The 21,537-nt window shown below is 39.8% G+C and overlaps 1 protein-coding gene and 1 non-coding gene across 5 annotated transcripts in view; both read right to left on the bottom strand.

Moving 5' to 3' along the window:
* Positions 1–21,537, bottom strand: part of ZFR (zinc finger RNA binding protein) — an 81,812-nt gene that overhangs the window by 34,225 nt on the left and 26,050 nt on the right. For all 4 annotated transcript variants that reach the window (XR_009247543.1, XM_058680223.1, XM_058680222.1 and 1 more), the window contains 6 exons: positions 19,884–20,102; positions 13,226–13,473; positions 10,087–10,278; positions 9,093–9,384; positions 6,039–6,232; positions 1,456–1,575 (listed from right to left, as the gene is read on the bottom strand). Coding sequence is in view for 3 of the 4 variants with exons in the window: in XM_058680223.1 (XP_058536206.1) it covers positions 1,456–1,575; positions 6,039–6,232; positions 9,093–9,384; positions 10,087–10,278; positions 13,226–13,473; positions 19,884–20,102 (1,265 nt within the window). In the remaining variant the exon portion in view is untranslated. The remainder of the gene's footprint in view (positions 1–1,455; positions 1,576–6,038; positions 6,233–9,092; positions 9,385–10,086; positions 10,279–13,225; positions 13,474–19,883; positions 20,103–21,537) is intronic.
* On the bottom strand, positions 11,995–12,098 carry LOC118758242 (U6 spliceosomal RNA). The gene has a single exon (XR_004995614.2). It is a non-coding gene; the product is annotated as a U6 spliceosomal RNA (small nuclear RNA).

Raw genomic sequence — 21,537 nt, 5'->3', positions numbered from 1 at the left:
TAGAAATTTGTGGTGGTATCCAAGGATGACATTGACACCCTCTTAAAGGAGGTTGTGTGTATAGAGCAAGGGGGATCTCAGGGTGGAGCAGGAGGATAAGAGGAGCCCTCTATCCTAGTCCCGGAGACCCCCGGAGGCCTCCCATGTGCTTTCGCTGCAGGAGCAGTGGATACCTGCCTCATCAAGGACATCGAGAACTGTATCCCGACTGCCAAGGAGATCACAAGGAAGATGAGTGCCCTTGGAGGCCGAGAACTCTGAGGTCAGTCCTTTAATATTGGATTTCTCACAAGGGATTGAATCAGCCCAGTACCCTGCTCATAGGGTCTGGTGACCTGGGAACTTAAGCCAGGAGCCCTGGGAGGCACTCAGAGACAAAAGGATTGTAGGAGGAGCTTCCTCTAGTCCTTAACTAGTTCCAGCCTTGGCTCCCAGCCCTCTCTTACACCAACCATCAGGGTTGCTTGTGAGCTCCATGTAGAGTTAAATTCTTCCTCACTCACTAAGTTGTTGGGGATTTCCCTGCTCACCTGCCTAAGACTTTTCTATTCTTCAATTGTTAAATGCAAAGTTCTGTGAAAACAGTGCTTCATCACTATAAACTGCAAAGTTTAAATTAGGTTAAGAATCTCCCTGAAAAGTTTTTATCAATTTAAAACTGTTAATGCTAAACAAGATGTAACTGTAACTGTAAAGAACTTTGATGTTATGTTTGAACTCAGCTGCTATGTATGTTAATGTTGGTCTTTACACTGTTCCTGTGCCACTCTGATTTCAGTTAAACATCTTACCTCGGCAGAAATTATATAATATATAATATTGTTTCTCCCCATTTTTCTGCTCTTCCAAGAGCATGTTCCCCCTACATACATCTTTCAGGCCTAATTTTACAAAACACAGAAGGGAGATTTGTAGGAGGACATTGTGACCGTAGAAGGTCAGTGAGTACAGGATTACAGTTGTTTGGATATTTGGAGGAGAATAACCAAATGGCTACCTTTTGTATACCTGATGAGATATCACTTGTATAAGAACAGTTGAGTGGAAAGTAATATACAAGAGAAAAGGACTTCCAAACAAAGGCATAGAAACAGTTGATGGTTTTGTTGATGAACTAAGTATCTCTACCTTAATCCTGTATGACCCTCAGTGTATAAAGTCTGATGCCACTAATAAACTACGGCTTTTGACCATCAGTCAGGGTCCACGTGTGTTATTATCGGCTCCGTGCACCAAGTCCATCACTGCGGGACAGCGACAATTGTTCTTACTGAATTGTAATAAACTTGAATATGTTAAATACATAAAAACCAAGTATCTGAACCTACCAAATGCATGCTCATCTTCAAATAAGAATTCATTGGTGGGAGCTGTGTTCAGATGTTGTTTTGCTTTGAGATTGCTTTAAGAAAAAAAATCAGTAAAAGGAAAGATAATGGTAAACATATTTCTTACTTTATACTGAAGTCTGTGTCTTCGTCCTTTTAAATGCATCTCCTTAGCATTAGGGTCATTAAAGCTGCACTCGCATAATTTACAATGGAACCTAATTACTTTTCCTTCGTCATTTCGTACCTTGTTAAAGAGAGAAAAATCAAGAATCATTGACATGAATGTTACAGTTGAATTCATAAACCATTTCAGATTATTTGAAGAAGCTGGGACCAATTAAAACTTAATGAGAAAAAAAGTAAATGAAAAAATCTTTTAAAAGGACGGAAAAGTCCAACTAAAATTCACAATTTGTATTTTTTAATAGATTTATTTTATTTTTATTGGAAACTCAGATATACAGAGTGGAGAAGAGACAGAGAGAAAGATCTTCCGTCCGACGATTCACTTCCCATGTGGCCACAACAACCAGAGCTGAGCTGATCTGAAGCCAGGAACTAGGAGTTTTTCCAGGTCTCCCACTTGGGTGCAGGGTCCCATGGCTTGGGCCACCTTGACTGCTTTCCCAGGCCACAAGCAGGGAGCTGGATGGGAAGTGGGGCAGCCAGGACTCGAACTGGTGCCCATTTGGTATCTCAGAGTGTGCAAGGCAAGGACTTTAGCCACTAGGCTACCATGCAGAGCCCCACAATTTGTATTTCTAACATGCAACGTGTGCTAGCACAAAGTTGTTTTGTCAATTATCTTTGATTTTAAAGTTCTGACTAAAACATTTAGGTTGCTAATTTCTAAATTTAATTTTAAAATGTACTGGATGCTTTAAATTCTCTAATAGTTAACTGAATAGATGCTTTTGACTTAGGTACTCTTGCAGGCAAAGATAAGCATAATTAAAAGCATAATTTTAGTATATAAATTTATCAATTTTCTAGATTTTTTTCCCTAAGTTTATTTATTTTTATTGGAAAGTCAGATATACAGAGAAGAGAGACAAAGGAAGAAGAACTTCTACCCAATGACACTCCCCAAGCAGACGCAATAGCTGGAGATGCACCAATCCGAAGCCAGGAGCCCAGAGCCTCTTCTGGGTTTCCCATGTGAGTGCGGGGTCCCAAAGCTTTGGGTCATACTCAACTGCCTTCCCAGGCCACAAGAACGGAGTTGGATGGGAAGTGGGACTGCTGGGACTAGAACCGGTGCCCATATGGGATCCCAGCACATGCAAGGGGAGGACTTTAGCCGCTAGGCTACTGCACCGGGCTCCCAAATCTCCAGATTTTAAATGAAGACAAAATGTTACTAAATGATCAGGAAGACAAGAAAACTGAAATGTTCTTATGAGGTCCATAAAGAATATCAGGTTCAAATTCTACACACAGCTTTAAGATTGGCTCAAAGTGCGGTGATGTTTAAAATTAATCATAACAGCTTACTAAATTTGGGATCATTAACCAAAATCACCAGAAATTGGAGTGGTTTAGCTGAGAAACTTTGGGTGCCAGGAGCCCAAGCACTTGTGCCATCTCGTGCTCGCTGGCTGCAGCAGCTGACACTTGGACAAGCACCTATTTCCGACAACAGCTTAACCCATTATGACAAAGCCATAGGCCCCTGAGACCAGTTATTTTTTCAGATAACCAATATAACATTATGAGATCTATCAGTGAACTGCTTAAAATTGGTCTACCTTGTAAACAAAGAAGGGTCAAAGATGTAGCAAAAACCCAGTATTTGTGAGATGCTATGCTGCACAATTTCATTTAGTTCTCACAAATTTGTTAAGGAGTATTCCAATTTTACAGATGTGGACATCAAAGCCCAGAAAACAAATACATGATTTATGATTAGTGGCAGTGTTGTAGCACTGTATAATCCTCTGGCCAAAAACAATTATCTTTTCACTATCTATAAAATCTTCTGATATACCCCCATTCTTCAATTTTACTGAGTTTATTAACTACACTCAAAAAATAGTTTCCCAGTAACTTGAGAAACAAAAATGACCTCTTAAAAATTAACAACCTTCATTTTACTAAGTGATGTATAAAAGGATATATTATTCCTTTCCATCAAAATTTTTGCTGCTTCCAATTTTGAAATTTTTTATTTATCATAGTTGAAAAATATGTTATAAGAAAGCCTGAAGAATAAATGTTTACAAGACAGTGGTAACATAGAAAAGAAAGTAATGCCGTTTAAGACATGCTTTTTTGTTAGGAAACAAAAAGGTTTATTTTTATTTGAAAGTCAAAATTACAGAAAAACACACATCTTCCAAACAAGGTATGCTTTCTTTTTTAATAAAAAAAAATTCCCCAGATATAGGCAACTGCCTTGTATCTAGGCAAGTGCTACATTGCTGGGAGAAAAGTAGCCAGGAGCTGACAGGCATTCTGGAACTAATTAATGCCAAATTTGTGCCAGTATAGTTGCCTACCCAATTATTACTGTTACTTTTTAAAAGATATGCTGTGAAGGTAGAGAATGCCTGGTCAAGATATACCACTGCAGTTGCCATGTGTAGGGGCTACAAATTGCCCAGGGAAGGGGATCTGGGGATGTGTTGGAGTGGCAGCATATGAGGGCATGACTGACAGGGGACAGGTGACACCTAGGGGCTTCCATGGATCTGCACTTGCATGTAGGTGAGGGAGCTGAGATGGATGCTTGTGGGGGAGGGAGGGAGGGATGGAGGGCATATCTGGATCAGGCTAAGCACTTGCCCATGTAGGAGACCTGGGCTGGGCTAAATAGCATGGCCTGTCACCTGCTGGCACACACAAAAGCTGGGGTTGGGAGCATGCCTTGTTAGCCTAGGCCTCAGTACCCACCTGTGAGTGTAGGGGCAGGGAGTAGGTTACATCACGCTAAGTGGCAGACCAAACAGAACGCTAGAGAACCGTATCTGGGGGCAGATTCTGTAGGTACACGTGGGCTTGCCTCTGTGGGACTATGGCACCCTCCAATTTGTATGGAGACCTGGGGTGGTGATGGCCTAGTCAGGCTGCAGCACCTGCCGGCACAAGCAAAGGCCGAGACTAAGGGCAGACTATGACAAGCAGGGCTGTGGCATCAACTGCCACATATTATAACTGGGACTGGGATCCAGCCCGGTAGGGGAACTTGGAGAACTCCCCTGCAAGGATACAGCTCTTGCTGGTGAATACGAGGGCAGGGGCTAGAGGTGGCACAGGAATTGGTGCTGTACCTGCTGACAAATGCCAAGACTGGGGGGGTAGGTCATGTGAGACTGAGCCACAACACCCTCTGGACCACAAGACCCAGGGCTGGGAATAGACGTGATAAAGGAACTTCAGGGACTCCCTTACTAGCTACTGCTTCCACCGATGAGTGTGAGAGGTGGAACTTGGGGGTGGGCTAGTCTGGAGGTAGGCCTGGCCTGGCTCAGCTCAGCTAGCTGCTGCACTTACTGACAAGTGTTAGGACTGGGGGCGAGCCATTCCAGCATAGACCGCAGTACTCTCGGCAAGCACAAGATATGGGGGCTTGGGGCAGGCAAGGCTAGTCAAGATGGCAGCAGTCATTGGTATATGTGTGGGCCAGACCTGGCAACAGGTTGAGTTAAGCCACAGCACCCACGGGCGTGTATGAAAGGCATACGGGAGGCAGGACGCATTGAGTTAGCCTATTTCGGGTCGCCCTAACTGGGCAGTGGCACCCCCTGGTATGCATGAGGACAATATCTGTGGCAGGCTGGCTGGATTGGGCCGCCGCACCTGTTGGTTTGTGTGAGATGGAGCTAGGGCAAAACTGACAAGGCAGCTGCATCCACTACGCGTTAGACTGAATCCGATCCTGCACTGGCTGGTACACACAAGGGTCAAGTCTGAGGTCAGCGTAGGTAAGGTTTCTTAGGTGGATTTCGTCAACTAGACTGCAGGACTCATATCCTAGCCATAGGGAAAATGATAGGATGTGTGATCCAAACTTGGAGTGCCTGTGTGCGGACTGGGCCTCCTCAGCTGCTGATACCTGTAGGATAACACGCTTACATGCACTTGGGGACACGACAGTAAGCTCATCTCGGCAGCAGAGCACGTTAAGTGCCTTGTCAGAAGATGGAAAGCAGAACAGGTTGGATCACTTTCCTGACCAAGCTTTGTTACATGTTCCTGAGCCTGTGCATGCACTAATGCAGATTTGGTCAGCCCTGGAAAGATTTTTCTGGTTTAATGAAGCTGACAACAACTCAGAACTATCAACACCACTCAAGTAACACCATCAGGACACTCTTCCCCACATCGGGGTGTCTAAGGCGACATCAAATAACTGTACACCATCCCTGCGTGCTGAGGTAGTTTGACAGCAAGGAGTGGTCCTCTCCCCTTCCTGCAATTTAGACACTGAAGAAAAAAATTTGAAACATTCGTCCAACTGACCTTCCTCCACACCTCATCCCTTCCCACTGTAATCAGAGACCCACACGGCCATGCATCTCTCTCAACCATGCAAACAATATTAAAAATGAAATTAAAACAACCTCTAGAGAAGTAAAAACAAAACTGATATTCTCTCATAAGTAAACTATATCTAAAATAATTTAATGTAACTTTATATTTGGCGCTTGCTTGCCATTAAATGACCCCTTTCTTAATTTCACAGCAACTGTACTCTCAAATTAATACCTCTTCCACATAGTCATGGCCCACGGGCTGCACGTCACTCTGCAATGCTGCAAGAGACGCAGGAGTGACTGTCTCCGACACTGCATCAGGCTTGACTTCCGCAATCTGCACAGAAGTGACAGGAGCACTTTTAACACACTCGGTTCCTTTTAAGTCTTCTGCTTTGTTTCCTGTTGACTGCAGCTTATTACCACCTAAAAAAGCAAGGAATTAGTTACATCTTATTTTTATAGTAATGCATAAGCATAGACAATGAAAACTTCAGTTTAAGGTCTTTCCAAGCAACATTTGAAAACCTATTTGAGGGGCTGGCATGATAGCATAGTGGTTAAAGTCCTCGCCTTGCACGCTCCAGGATCCCATATGGTTGCTTGTTCTAATTCCGACGACCCTGCTTCCCATCCAGCTCCCTGCTTGTGGCCTGGGAAAGCAGGTGAGGACAGCCCAAGGCCTTGGGACACTGCACCCACATGGGAGACCTGGAAGAGGTCCTGGTTCCTGGCTTCAGATTGGCTCAGCTCCAGCCGTTGCGGTCACTTGGGAAGTGAACCATCAGACAGAAGATCTTCCTGTCTCTCCTCCTCTCTGTATATCCACCTTTCCAATAAAAGTAAATAGATCTTGGGGCCCAGCAGCGTGGCCTAGCAACTTAAGTCCTCGCCCGGAACGCACCAGGATCCCATATGGGTGCTGGTTCTAATCCCGGCAGCTCCACTTCCCATCCAGCTCCCTGCTTGTGGCCTGGGAAAGCAGTCGAGGACGGCCCAATGCCTTGGGACCCTGCACCCGTGTGGGAGACCTGGAGGAAGTTCCTGGTTCCTGGCTCTGGATCGGCACAGCACCGGCCATTGCACTCACTCGGGGAGTGAATTATCAGATGGAAGTTCTTCCTTTCTATCTTTCCTCCTCTCTATTTATCTGTCTTTGTAATAAAAATAAATAAATCTTTTTTTTTTTTAAAAGTAAATAGGTCTAAAAAACCCTATTTGATACATAATAGATCACAATTTTTAAAAAATAAACATTTGATCTTTTTCATTTTCGTTTCCCTTCTTCACCCCCCAACACTTCTGCCCACTTATCTATTTTTATTACATCAACTATCTAAAAGTGAACAGCAAATACTTGAAAGAAATGGGGACTAAGCCTAATCCATTCACTTAGTTAGTCTGCCAAGCAATTGAACTTCTAAATAAATATTATGTAATCCTTAAAAGGTATTTCCATGAGTTTTTAATGAAAACTCAGTTTAAATAAAATTTCCAACTAAGGAAAGAAATGGAACCCTTTAGGATTTATTAGTGTTTATTTCCAACAACCCATTTTCTATGAAATCTGATAAAACTTTCTCCAAGAATTATTTACCATAGATGTTGTCACTTTAAACTGAAAATAGGAATAACTTCCAAACCTGAAAGAACTATAAATCATATTTTCATTTTAATTACTAATGAAACACAATACCCTAGGAGTTTGATATAATTATGATTTTTTAAAAATATATTCTTTTTAAAACACACTTAAGTATCTACAACATGCTGGCAATATAGTAAAAATATGGTTGCTCTTCAGCAAGGAACAGCTCCCCGCTGCAGATTCAGGAGATTAAGAAAAAAATGGAAACATTTATCTCACACACCATCCTCTACACCTTGGCTTCCCCGACCCTAACCAGTGGCTCACTATGGCATACATTCTTCCCAACTATTCAAACAACGTTAAAAATAAACAAACACTAGTAAAATAAAACAACAACCTATAGAAAGGGGGAAAATATTTACAAATATACATATATAGCTGCCCTTGAAAACCTGTGAGTGGAATGAAAATTCACAAGCAATCGCAGCCCAATGTGGTAAGTAATCTGTAATCAGAATGAACTACATAGTATGGGTCTGAGAGGCAAGAAGCCACTACCCTTTCAAACTGATCTGCTTGGGAAAAGCGTCCCAAGGGTCCGGACATGCAGCTGGGCTTTAAAAGATGAGCATGATCTGGGCAAGAAGAAAGGAAAAACATATTTAGAAAAGCACAATGTAGTTACAAAGACATGATAGTCAAAAAAGAGCCAGTAATTCAGTGCAAGTTACTAAGTAGGCAGTGGTAAATAGAAATGAAGCCAGAAAGGAAGCAGGGGTCAGATTATGAATTGCTTATATAACATAATTAAGGAATAGAGTGTTTGACCTCTACGCAAAGGGAAGGCTCCTAAAAATTTTTAAGCAGAAGACTAAGGAAATTTTACATACATAACACTATCTTTATATATGTATGATATGTATTTGTCTACACACACACCCCTGAAACAACTGAAGACAGTGTGGATGAGAGACTGAACGCAGTATTCAGTACGAGACAAGATTCCAAGGGAGAACCTGAAAAAACAAACAAATGGCAACAAAGACTAGATTTTTTTTCTGTAGAAATATAAACAGAAAGGACAAAGAGGAGCAGACAAGGAGAAAGGACAGCTGGAGGAGGCAAAAAAGAAAACTTTTAATTTATTCCATCCATCAAAATGGTTGAGACCACCCAAAAGCAGTGAGGTACACATAGCCGGGGCAGAATCTTGAGAACCCAACAACATAAAAAACACACAGTCAAGGGAACAAATAACAACACCTGAGCAAGGGGTGGGTAAACCCACAACCCCGGGATAAAACAATATCTTATTTCTTCAGACACAGCAGTGAACTTTTCTAACATTAGGGGACCAATAGGATTAAACTGAAAACTGGCCATGAGGTGTGGTGATTAGGTATCTGGTAACTCCTAAACAAGTTTCAGACAATGGGTGGAGCGGAAACAGACTAAGGATTGGACAGAAAGCATATACCAAGAAAAAGTGAAGTTAACAGCTTGAGATTACAGAAAAGGTCTGTGTGTGGTGAATGACTACTAAAAGGAAGCAGATGACTTTAAAAAAAGCAAGCACATACACAAAGGCAAGACACATTCAATAGCACAGGCAAAAAAAAGGATTGTAAGTTCAACAACAGAAGAAAATTTCAACCTAAAGAGTCAGGAGGAAGATAGAGAATCTTCAGTACTTGCCAACAAAGTTTATTTTGGGTGTAGATGTCTTCTTGGCAGCCATATTCGTAGGCACTGCTGCCACTTTACTGCCAGAGGTGCTGTTAAGAGATGTGCTTCCTGTAGTGGGAAGACCTTTTCCTGAAGAGGTCGCAACTGATGAAGTATTCACAGTACAATTGTTCCCTGCAATGCTTGAGGGAGAGGCAGTTGGTTTTGAAGCAGATATCGCTGTTGAAGAAGTAGCTTGGCTAACAACATTTGGTTCTGTAGATGGAATTGGCTTACCAAGCTTTGTATGTAATTTAACCACCTACAAAGCAAAAGCAATTTATTAGGAAACTCAGACTAGAGATTTTTTTTAAGTTTGAATGACATAAAATGAAATTCTAAATAATTTTCTGCTAAATGTTTTCTATGTTTTAGAAACAAAACTCATTACTAAAAGATAATCTGTGTGAAGCACAAACACAGACTCCATCTGCTACAGGTGAGGAAACAGTGAAAGAAAGAAAATGTCTTGGTCATATGCATACCAATCCATAATGAAGCAAAAAAAGAGAGGAAGAATAACATAACTTCCAATTAATGAAATATGTGATATAGTTTAATTAAAAACACAAAGATCTGTAGTTTCCCCCTTTTAAGCAGTAACTGACATCATTTTACATAAGAGGGCACTTAAAAAGGTTCATGAAAAAATAGAATTAAAATGTTAGTTTTGAAAAATTTTGACATCTATGCAATTTTTTCATAATATGTATTACTCACAAACTTTTTGAGGACACTGGGTATGCATGAATTTCAAAAATTTTGCACCAAAACAACCTTGCCTAATACATTTCATTTTCCATGAACTTTCTGAAGTATTATATATATATATAAGCATGTAAGAAGGCTTATAAGGTACTCAAAGTTTTCAAAATTTGAAACCACTTTCACTTAAATCCCCATTGGGGGGGGAAAAAAAAAAGGAGTATGACATAAGGTTGTGTGGGGGAAAACCACCACCTACTTTCTGATGCTTGGCACCACGGATGTGGGCAGCATAGGCATCTGCTCCCGTACAGGACACATCGCAGAGCTCACAACGTAGCTGATTCTGAGTCCCCCGAGTAGAGCTGCTGCTGCTGCTGGTATTTTGTGAGGCTTTCAACGCGGCTTCTTTTTTTTTATGCTTCTGTCCTTCTAAATGTTCTTTATAAGTCTATTTCAGACAAACAGGATACATTTTGCTACATTAATTTTCTTTCTATATTATTAAAAAATTTCCCATACTCAAATATGAAAACTAAACAAATTTTTTAAATAGCTGAATAAGAGTATGTGAGATTGCCTTCAGAGGTGATTTATCCGTACTCCTCCATATCAAGAAAACACTTCGGTTTCCACAATCAACTTCTAATTTACAATTATAGTATTAGGCAACTGCTTTCAGCTTTTTTTTTTTTTTTAATAAAGATTTATTCATTTTATTACAGCCAGATATACACAGAAGAGGAGAGACAGAGAGGAAGATCTTCCATCCAATGATTCACTCCCCAAGTGAGCCGCAACGAGCCAATGCACCCCTATCCGAAGCCGGGAACCTGGAACCTTTTCCGGGTCTCCCACACCGGTGCAGGGTCCCAATGCTTTGGGCCTTCCTCAACTGCTTTCCCAGGCCACAAGCAGAGAGCTGGATGGGAAGTGGAGCTGCCGGGATTAGAACCGGCGCCCATATGGGATCCCGGGGCTTTCAAGGCGAGGACTTTAGCCGCTAGGCCACGCTGCTGGGCCCAACTGCTTTCAGCTTTAAAAGCTTGTTCAAACTTAATATATTTGTAAGAAAAACAATATTAGGGTAATTATAACCAACAAAGCAGTGTAATTATATATTAAAAATTATCTTGAATACAGATTACTGATGAAGGAAGTAAAAATAGCAGGTCAGTTTGTGTTTTGAGTAGAGCTAAATCCTATTTTATAATTCATTTTTTAAATGTTTAAGACAAAAATGATTAGCAAAAAATTATGTTCATGATAGAATTTCAGAGCTAGATGATACCTCAGAAATTATTCTAATTTTTAAATAAGAGAACCCTTTCTAGCAAATGAAATCTTATGTAAAACTACGGAGGGTTCCTATTTTGTTTTGTTTTGAAAGAAAAACAAGAAACTTAACACCCAGACATTTGATTCTCTTATCTAGAGTGGCCTGAAGTGGCTCCACAAAGCAACCTGAGTCATTTATTTGGGACAATTCCTTGTTACACAGTGAGGGATTCAACTTCTCCACAGCCGCACGCTTAGTGGCCCAGGTAACTGCAGCCGTGGCCCCTAAACTGAACAGACTCGGTCTCCCTCCTTATGCCCAAACCAAGACTCACCCTTCACAGCAAACACAGTCAACAATTTCTTATCTGCTGCCAATCATGACATCATTCTCTCAACAGTCAGAGTACAACAAACTCCCCTCAGATGCTAAGACCAACATCCTTATTCCCTTTCATGTTTACTCTGCACCCCTGCAAACATCCTCAAATTTGCCCTTGCCAGTCACGCAATCACAATAAAACCATTTCTCCTCATATTCAAAACAGGGAAAAAGTTTTATGTATCTACCTACATATATTTAATGTTCCCTAAATTGGTGTTAATTCAGGGAATGTCAGACATTGCAAATATATCTCAAATTTAGTACTAAAAATAAAAGTCATCCAGTAAATCACAAATACACATAGGTAGGTCAGAGGTGGGAGATGGGTAGAATTTGAAGATACCAACAGGAAATCCACACTTCATCTTTTCTTTTTGAATGTCAGGCCTTTTATCTGCCAAGCTGCAAACTAAATTCTCAAATTCAGAGTAAAAACAAGCTTGATAGGAGACTTCAATCAACAAGCTTTTATAGATAGAAAAACTAAGCCAGAAAATCAAGGTTATTAGTATGCTTCATTGGTTGACATTTTTGTGTCATTCTTGCACAGGGGCAATGCTAATCTTATCTGTATCATTCCAATTTTAGTATATGTGGTGCCAAAGCAAGCATGGTTGACATTTTTGAAGAAGTCCTTTACATCTCTCTTGCTCCCAAAATTCTCATTATTCTCATGAAAGATTATACAAGTAGTTAACATTTCACAAATCAGCAACAAAAATCAAGTCTCACTAAAACGAGAATCTTGAAAATGATATATTATTAGTAACTAAGTAAGAATTCTGTACAGGGTTTTACACAGTAAGTTATGAATGCTAAAGAAAGTTACAAAAATTTATTTTTACACTCAAAGCCCAATTAATTCAAACATAAAACTTTAAGAACAAAGTAGCCTTCCTTTTAAAAAGCTCAATTTGCTCATTTTTAATTCATATTCACAAGTATTTTTAATACAAATACAATCTTTATGTCTCAATAAAAGCAGGTCTTAAAAATGCGGACATCATGATAGCCTAGTGGCCAAAGTCCTCGCCTTGCATGTGCCAGGATCCATATGGGTTCCAGTTTGTGTCCTGGCTGCCCCACTTCCCATCCAGCTCGCTGCCTGTGCCCTGGGAAAGCAGTCGAGAATGGCTCAAAGCTTTGGGACCCTGCACCTGTGTAAGAGACCCGGAAGAAGCTCCTGGCTCCTGGCTTCAGATTGGCTCAGCTCCAGCCGCTGCAGACGCTTGGGGAGTGAATCATGGGATGGAAAATCATCCTCTGTGAATACCCGCCTTTCCAATAAAAATAAATAAATCTTTAAAAATAAAAAGTCACTGTCTAGTGAACTAGACTTGTCCAATGGTTTCTGTAACGTATTGGTTGCAAAAAATCTGCATATGCTCAAGTCCCTTATACAAAATGGCACAGTAACTTCAAATCACCTACCCACATCCTCAAAAGTATGCTAAGTCATCCCCAGATCAGCTTTAGTAGCCAGGGCACTATAATTGCTTGTGGCAATAGTTGCTGAACTGTGCTATTTGGTAATTAGCATCAGGGAAAGCTCTACCCATAATAATACATCCATTTTTCAAGTATTTTTAATCCTTCACTGGGTTAAATCTGTACATAGAGATCTGTGGATTCAGATAACTGTAGGTATGCACCAGCAGAAGGAAAATGTAAACTTTCAGAGACAAGAGAAGTATCAGTCATTGAGACTACATTATAAAATATGGGAAAGGAGTACCTGTGGTCCAGCACAGCTGATCTTACAAACATCACAATAATGAATCTGGGGTGGTTTCGGAGGCTGTTTTGGTTTCAGTTGTTTATTTTGGAATGGTGTTTTTTTAGTAAACGTGGTCCCTGTCCAGGCAGCTGTTGCAGCAGCAGCAGCAGCTGCCGCCGCCGCCTGTTTCTGTTGCTGCTGCTGCTGTTGGTAGTAGGAGGATGCAGCGGAATACACTGCTGCTTCGTACCCCGAGTAAGATGTACCTTCCAAACAAAACCAAACAAAAAGCAAGTTATGTAAGTATAAAAGGGCAAGGTAAACTTTATTTTACACATTTAATTCAGTAAGTCCTAACTGTGAGATAGATTTACATTTACATATTTAGAAAATCATCTAATAGAAACCAGAAAATGTGTTCTTCCTATATATGCCATTCAGTAAGCACTGAGTCGATGCATGTCAGGTATTACAGAGGTATAAAGAAAGTATAAGATTTGGTCCCTATCTTGAAGAAACCTACAGTTCAATAGCACGGATGGAATAAGACTGCTTGACCAACTTAGGAGGTTAAAAAGTTACTATTTTCCTAAACAAAAATTTAAGTGTTGGATTTGAGGAAGAAATTGAAGAGAGATAACAGACATGAAAACAAACAAAAATGCTTCACAAAATAAGTTTTGGCATGATTTGTAGCTAAGAAGAAAAAAAAAATCTGGGTCGCATAGCATGCTAATCCTCTACCCTGCGGCACCTGCACCCATATTAGTGCTGGTTCAAGTTCAGGTTGCTCCACTTCTGATTCAGATCACTGCTTATAATCTGGGAAAGCAGCAGCAGATGTCCCAAGCCCTTGGGTCCCTGAACCCATGAGGCAAATCTAAAAGAAGCTCCTGGCTTCAGACTGACTCAGCTCTGTCTGTTGCGGCCACTTGGGGAGTGCAACAGCAAATGAAGACCTTCTCCATCTCTCCTTTTCCTTCTGTAAAACCTGCCTTTCAAATAAAAATATTTTTTTTTAATAAGGAAAACCTACAAGATGACACTAAAATTTTGAGCCCTACTGACTGAAGAGTTTTGCAACTGGTAAAATCAGGAAGCTATTAAAAGTTGGTTTGGGGAGGCAAAGTAAATAAATAATAGCAGCTTATGAAATGTGGCTGGAGTTCACATGAAAATATGACAAGAATAAAGAGTTTGGAATGAGGGATCAATCTTAATGACCACCTTCTGGAAGAGGAAAAAGCAATGTGTTTTTTGGTTAAATATGTCAATTTTACTTCTACTGGTCAAAGCCTCCACCAAATAATCACATTATGCCAATTACTGACGAAATATATACAGGTTCATTCTCAATGATTTACAGGTTTATAAAACTGTAAAAAAAATTTTTGACAAGATCTACTTGCAAAGTGGTAAACTTACCATTTTTTACCATGATGATCTCAAGCTTGCTGGCTGGTATAATGTCACAGAATTATTTAAGGGGAGCTGAACTTTTTAGTCTTTTAAATATACGCCATATCAAAAAAAGACCTATGACTCAGTATTACCTATACATATGGGAAAAACAGGATGTGAAGACAGAGCTAAGATGCACAGGCAATGGGCCGACGCTGTGCCGTAGTTGGTTGAGCTTACAGTGCCGGTATCCCACATGGGCATTTGAGTCCTGGCTGCTCCACTTCTGATTCAGCTACACCTGATAAAGTACGTACGTGGGAAAGCAGCAGAGGCCCAATGGTATGGGCCCCTGAACCCACAGAAGTTCCTGGCGAGGCTAAACTATTGTGGTCATTTGGGCAATGACCAGCAGATGGTAGACCTTTCTCCCTCTCTCCACCAGTAACTGCCTTTCAACTAAATAAAACACAATCTTTAAAAAAAAGGATGTACAGGCAATCAGAAATCATGGGGTTTCTTTATTAATTTGAAAAGGCACAGAGTAACTTTCTATCCACTGGATCATTTCCCAAATAGTCACAACAGCTTGGCTGGGCTAGACCATGTCATGCCAAACCCTGGAACTGAATGTGGGATTCTCCAGTGGGTGGCAGGTATTTGAGCTATCATCTGTCGCCTTCCACAGTACATACTAATAGGAAGGCAGATTTGAAGTAGAGCAGCCAGGACTTGAATCAGGCACAAGATATGAGATGTGGTTACCTCACGCTGCAGCTGGAACATTGTGCTGCAAGCCTGCCCTGAAAATCACGGGAATCTAAAACTGGACATATCCAGAAGAGAAAGGAGCCAGGAAACTTCTGGGAAAATTCTTCCTAGACTTTCATGTTAAGCTGTCATGACATACAAACACTAAGCTTTTCAGATTGAAAGTACCGTAACAGGGGCGTGGGAAGTGGCCCAGCAGCTAATACCGTCGCCTTGCATGTGCTGGGATCCTTTATAGATGCCGGTTCATGTCCTGGCTGCTCTACTTCCCTTCCAGTTCCCTGTTTGTTGCCTGTGAAAGAAGCAGAGGATGGGCCAAAGCCTTGGGACCCTGCACCCGCATGGGAGACCTAGAAGAGACTCCTGGCTACAGATCAGCTCAGCTCTGGCTACTGTGGCTACTTGGGGAGTGAACCAGAGGATGGAGAATATTTCTGTTTTCTCCTTCTCTATGTTTCAAATAAAAATATAACTTAAAAAATGTTTTTAAAGAACCTAACTAAACTCACATCTCAAATGCTTTTACATTTCTAGACAAAGATATGTTCAGTATAAATTTCAGTATAAAAAACACCCCAAAGACTAGGACTCCTTAATTGCTGATGCCTGTGCAATGGACAGCATGCCCAGATACACGAGGGAGACAAGATGGCCAGCTGACCTAGGCCAGCAGTGCCTTGTCAGAGGATGGAAAGCAGAATACGTTAGATCACTCTCCTGGCCAAGCTCTTCACCAAGTGTCTGGGACTGTGAAGGCATTAAGGTGGAACGGTCAGCCAACAAAACTTGGAAGATTTTCTTAACCCTGGTGTAATGAAGCTGACAACCTCTCAAAACATTGAAAACCACTCATGGAACACACTTAGAACACTCTTCCCTACATTAGAGTCTCTAAGGTGTCCCCAGTCCTGGGTGCTGCTGCAGACTCACAGGAAGGCTTGACCCCCTGCTCTTATTCCCCCATGGACACAGGAGAAATAAAAAGAACTGAGATATTTGTCCTACCCACCTTCCTACACACTTTGACCTTCCCCTCCCTAATTAGTGCATTCCTCTCAATTATATAAACAATATGTTTTTTTTTAAGATTTATTTTATTTTCATTACAAAGTCAGATATACTGAGAGGAGGAGAGACAGAGAGGAAGTGGAGCTGCCGGGACTAGAACCAGTGGCCATATGGGATCAAGGCAAGGACCTTAGCCACTAGGCCACACCGCCAAGCCCAATTATATAAACAATATTAAAAAAATAAAATACATTAGAAAAAAACATGCAAAGAATCCAACAAAGTCAACAGCTATTTTTTGATAATTACTGATGGGGATCATGATTTTCACATGAAATATTTACATATGAACACACTTTCCAAATGATCTCCACTCTTTTGTAATGACAGTACAGATATGTCACTTAAAGTTGATAAACTATCAAGAAACTCAAAGGAATAAGAGATCTGCATTTAAAATTTAACAGTGTAGTGTCAAAAGACAGCTACGAAACAGACGAGATGAGGCAAGAGTCTAAGAGATTAACACTAAGTTAAATTTAACCACAAAAATCATCAGGCTAATAACTTTAATACTCTATGTAGTCCCAATTTATACATGGTCTAAAAACAACTGAAAGCGAAATTTAATTATACCTTAGTCTGTTATTTTTCTAAAAGCTTCATTTCAAAGGTAGGTTTAACCCCTTAAAGGACACCTTAAATTCACCTATGAATATTAGCAGAAAGGATGTACATTTCTTTTGAGTATCATTAATAAAAAAGCACATTTTTGGAAAACAGATTCACCTAAAAGGGTTTTTAGTAAAAATGTTTATCAATTAATAAGCTATATTAGAAATGACATATAATTTTCAATGGATAATATAAAAAAAAGGAAGTGCTATTTCAGCATAAGCTCAGCATACCACAAGTTCCAATTAGGAGGTAGCACTGTTCTTTGCAAGGCACATTTACAGACAGGACAGATACAGAGTGTCCATCTGTGGCTCACTCCTCAAATGGCCGCAGTGCTAGAGCTGAGCTGAGCTGAGCTTTGCTGAAGTCAGGAGCCAGAAACTTTCTCTGGGGTCCAATATGGTCACCCTCTGCTGCTTTCCTGGGCTATTAGCAAGAAGCTGGGTGGCAAGTGGGGCAATTGGGACAGGAACCAGCACTCACACGGGCTGCTGGTACTGCAGGTAGAAGACTAGCATGAATACCATCATGCTCCACAAACCCAAACTTGCTTTAATGAGATAAACAGAACAGCTGACCTAAGATGCGTCTGCCAAAAACTGCATATACAAAACTGAAAAGCTATCAGAATGATCTGTCTGGATTACAATTTTGCACTATGTAACACTCATTCTTTAAGTATTCTTTCTTTAACATCTACATTTTATCCTAAGAGAGACAAGAGGGCAAATGTAAACATAATACAGCAGATAGCCAGTAAATTGTTCCTAAATACCACTAGTATTTGCAAGAAACCTACAATGGCTGCTTTGTGAAATGGCTGATTATTCATAGCAGAGAGAGCTCAGAATGTATCTGAATAAATATACTGATCAAAATTTAAAAAAAAAAAAAAGAAAAAAGAAAAAGAGGTCACAATAATACCAGGAAAGAAACAGAAATGTATTCTCTTTATATTAAAACAAACAAAAAAGGCTGGGGTAGGAGAAAAATATTAGAACTCTTCTTTAGAGGCGAATGCTTAAAACTCAATGTAAAAAGCATCCTGCAATTTCCATTGAAACTGATTCAGCTAGAGATACTCAAGGGACCTCACACACCGGTGGAAAGTGTGAAAGAGCAGTAAGCCTACAGATTATCTGTAAGTTACGAAGGGAGAGAAAACTTGACAATGCAGGAGACATCTACTAGGTAACACTTTAACTACTGGACACATTGTCAGTAAGAAACAGACTGACATTATTAATTATATAACCTGACATGATATGAAAAAGTTACTCAAGAGGTTTTCATGCCTATAATCTTCCTGGAGCAAAACACAAAGAAATTATCAGATTTCAGAGGATGGAATATCCTACAAGACAGTTTTTTGAACTTCAAAATTACCAATACCAAAATACAATCTGAAGAGGGTGTAGGTGGTATAGGTTAAAAAAAGCCTTGCAATATCTGTATTCTGTACCACAGTGCCAGTTCAAGTCCCAGACAATCAAATAAACAGATTAAAAGAAAAACAAGAGCACAAACATATCAAATATATACTGTCAAGCTATAAAAGACATTTATGAACCGGGGAAAATTGTGTATTAGATATTATCTATGCTCAATTCTACTTTATAATATTAGTAATGTGACTCAGAATATTATCATTGTTAGAAAAAGCAGTTTGAAGAATTCAGGGTAATGTATAAAGGCTACAGCTTAGGAATGCCTAAACAGGATATAGAGCAAATACGACAAATAATTCATTGGTTAATTTGGGTCATAGTATGTGAGCGCTTCCTTATACTATTTCTCCAATTCTTTCACAGAATTTAAAATTTCCAAAATAAAAGGTTGGAAAAAATAATCCATTTCCACTTTGGCACTGGTATTTTTGAAGTTCAAAAATTTGTCTTAATCATTTCTCTATATCTTCACAAGATTTACTTCTTAATGACTGTCAGCGCTGCCTCTACTCTTTCTCCTGAAGTTAGAAACATCCAATTCCCTTTGATCAGCACGCTGTCATTCCACAGCTCAGGCAGTTCTCAGACACATTATCTTCTTCCTTTGAGTTTCACATACTCAACACAGGTAACATACTTACAAAATTCAGGAGCAAGGCTTCTAATATCCAAGCCAGTATAACATAGCAAGTAACAGAAAGTAAATCACCTATGTCAATCTTAAAAGCCTTTGATTTTTAAGACAATACATTAAAGAATAAAGAAAGTGCAAATCAGTAACAAATCACGTATCATTTCAGAAACTGTCTACAAAAAAAAAGCAACACACCACAATATTGCAAGCTATCACAATTAGACCCTGGCAAAAGAAGTAGATAAAGTAATGTCTTAGTAATCATACTTCAATATGGAAATTAGAGATCATTTAATGAAAATAAAGCCACTCAGTCCTTCCAAAAGGTGTTGCATAACCACCATCTTATGGTTGTTTACAAAGGCTATTTAGTATTTCCCAGATTGTTTATTAATGATTATATGGAGAGTTCATTAAGAGTAAAAATAAACAATATAAATAATTTGAATATCCCTGTTAACCATGAATTTTAAAATTCATTTTGAAAAGTCAGAAATAAAATACTTGGAAAAATCCCCAAAGAGCATTTTATATTCTGCTAAGATCTTCCTTTAAACAAAATAAACACACAATTTACATTGTGGTCTATTTGTCATATTATGTACAAAATATTTACATTAATGTTTATAGTCAATTCTTTTTAGGGGGATGAGGTTATGCCACAGAGAACCAAGGGAGTTTTAGTAAGTCTCTCCGAAATATTCTTACTCATTTAAACACAGTTCATTAGTCTTACCAGAATAAGTAACTGCTGTGGTACTATAAGTAGCACTCTGGGTATAGGATGGCACCACAGTGGCCGCAGCTGCTACTGGCTGTACGGTGGAGGACACAGGATAAATGGAGAAAGTAGTGGTAGCTGGACTTGGTGTGGCTGGCTTTATGGCTGTCACTTGTCGAGTTTGCTGGGCTTGAGTATACTGAGTTGCACCTTGGCTATAACCTGCTTTGGGGGCTAAAGCGGGAAAAAGAAGTCAGAAAACCAGTGTTGTAATTACTGCAGTCACTGTGGGTACTGCAACAAGAGCCCTAAAAACTAAGGAAACCAGGCATAAACATCAACTATATTTCATACCAGCAATTTATGCTTGGGGAAAAATTCTTACCATCAATATAAATGCTAAATTAATTGACTATTTTCTCAAATGTTTTCTATGTATTCCAAAATCATTATTATAGCTAACTGAAACTGTTGACAATGGGTAGAAATAAACAAAAAAGTGTCAGGAAAGGGGCATGTGTATATGTATGAATTTACACTAACAGGTCTACATCAAGTGTGGTCACTGCTGGGAACACAACAGAAAAAGCCTCAGAGCATGTATGCCAATTCACATTAAAAATTCCAATGTTTACATGGAACGAGTTCATATATCAGTCACTGCATTTTATTAATTTATCCATAATGAATTTCAATCTAACTAATTCACAAAATGCTACTGACTTTTATCAAATGTCAATAGTTCAGTATACATAGTCTTGGCCATATTTAAAACAAATGTAAACTTCGAAAAAATCTTACACACTTCATTACCAATCATAATTAATTACTTACTAACATTCACTAAAGCATACAAGTAATTCTGGGAAAGGTTTGAATATCAGAGCCAAACCCATTTTATGGTCAGTTCAAAACACCTTCTCATTTATATACCTGCATATTTATGAAATCTGATTCACATAACAGAGAGGAACCCAATATCCAAAATCTAAATGGTGTCAAGAAGTCACATGATCAATGTCAAGACAAGACTAATCAAGATCTTTTGACTCGGACAGTTCAGCATTCTCAAGTACAAACTATACTTAGTAACTAAAATAGGACTCAAATAACTTGTAAGGGACACCTCTCTTAATTCAAGGCTTCTTCCACACCTTCAGGTCCTTCCAAAATAACTGAAGGAGCTGCCTACGTCTTCAGACCCTGCTGAGTTTCATTTTAAAAAGAATTCTACAGGCAAAAGGCATCTTTAAATTCTGCAAATATGCAGTCCTGTTTTCAAACAAAACATTACCTGCACTGAGCCATTACGTATGTTATATTTAATATTGCTGGTGGCGAGTAACAGAATCAAGTCCTTACAGATCAATGAAAGATAAAAATCTGAGTTCCCTTTAGGGCCTGGCACTGTGGTGCAGGTGGGATGAGCGGCTGGCTATGAAGATACCATCCCATGTGGCTGCTAACTTCTGTCCTGGTTGCTCTACTTCTGATCTAGCTCACTGCTAATACACCTGGGACAGCAGCAGGAGCTCAAGCCCCTGCTACCCATGGGCCCCGACGAAGCTCCTGGCTCCTGCTTTGGCTTGACCCAGCCCTGGCCACTGTGGCCAACTGTGGGAGTGATCCAGCATATGATAATCTGTCTCTCCTTCTCTCACTTTCAAAT

Source organism: Ochotona princeps, chromosome 23 (assembly GCF_030435755.1).
Source record: "Ochotona princeps isolate mOchPri1 chromosome 23, mOchPri1.hap1, whole genome shotgun sequence".
Lineage (NCBI taxonomy): Eukaryota > Metazoa > Chordata > Mammalia > Lagomorpha > Ochotonidae > Ochotona > Ochotona princeps.
Note: the sequence above shows the minus strand (reverse complement) of the source record. Positions and strands in the feature narration are given on the sequence as shown.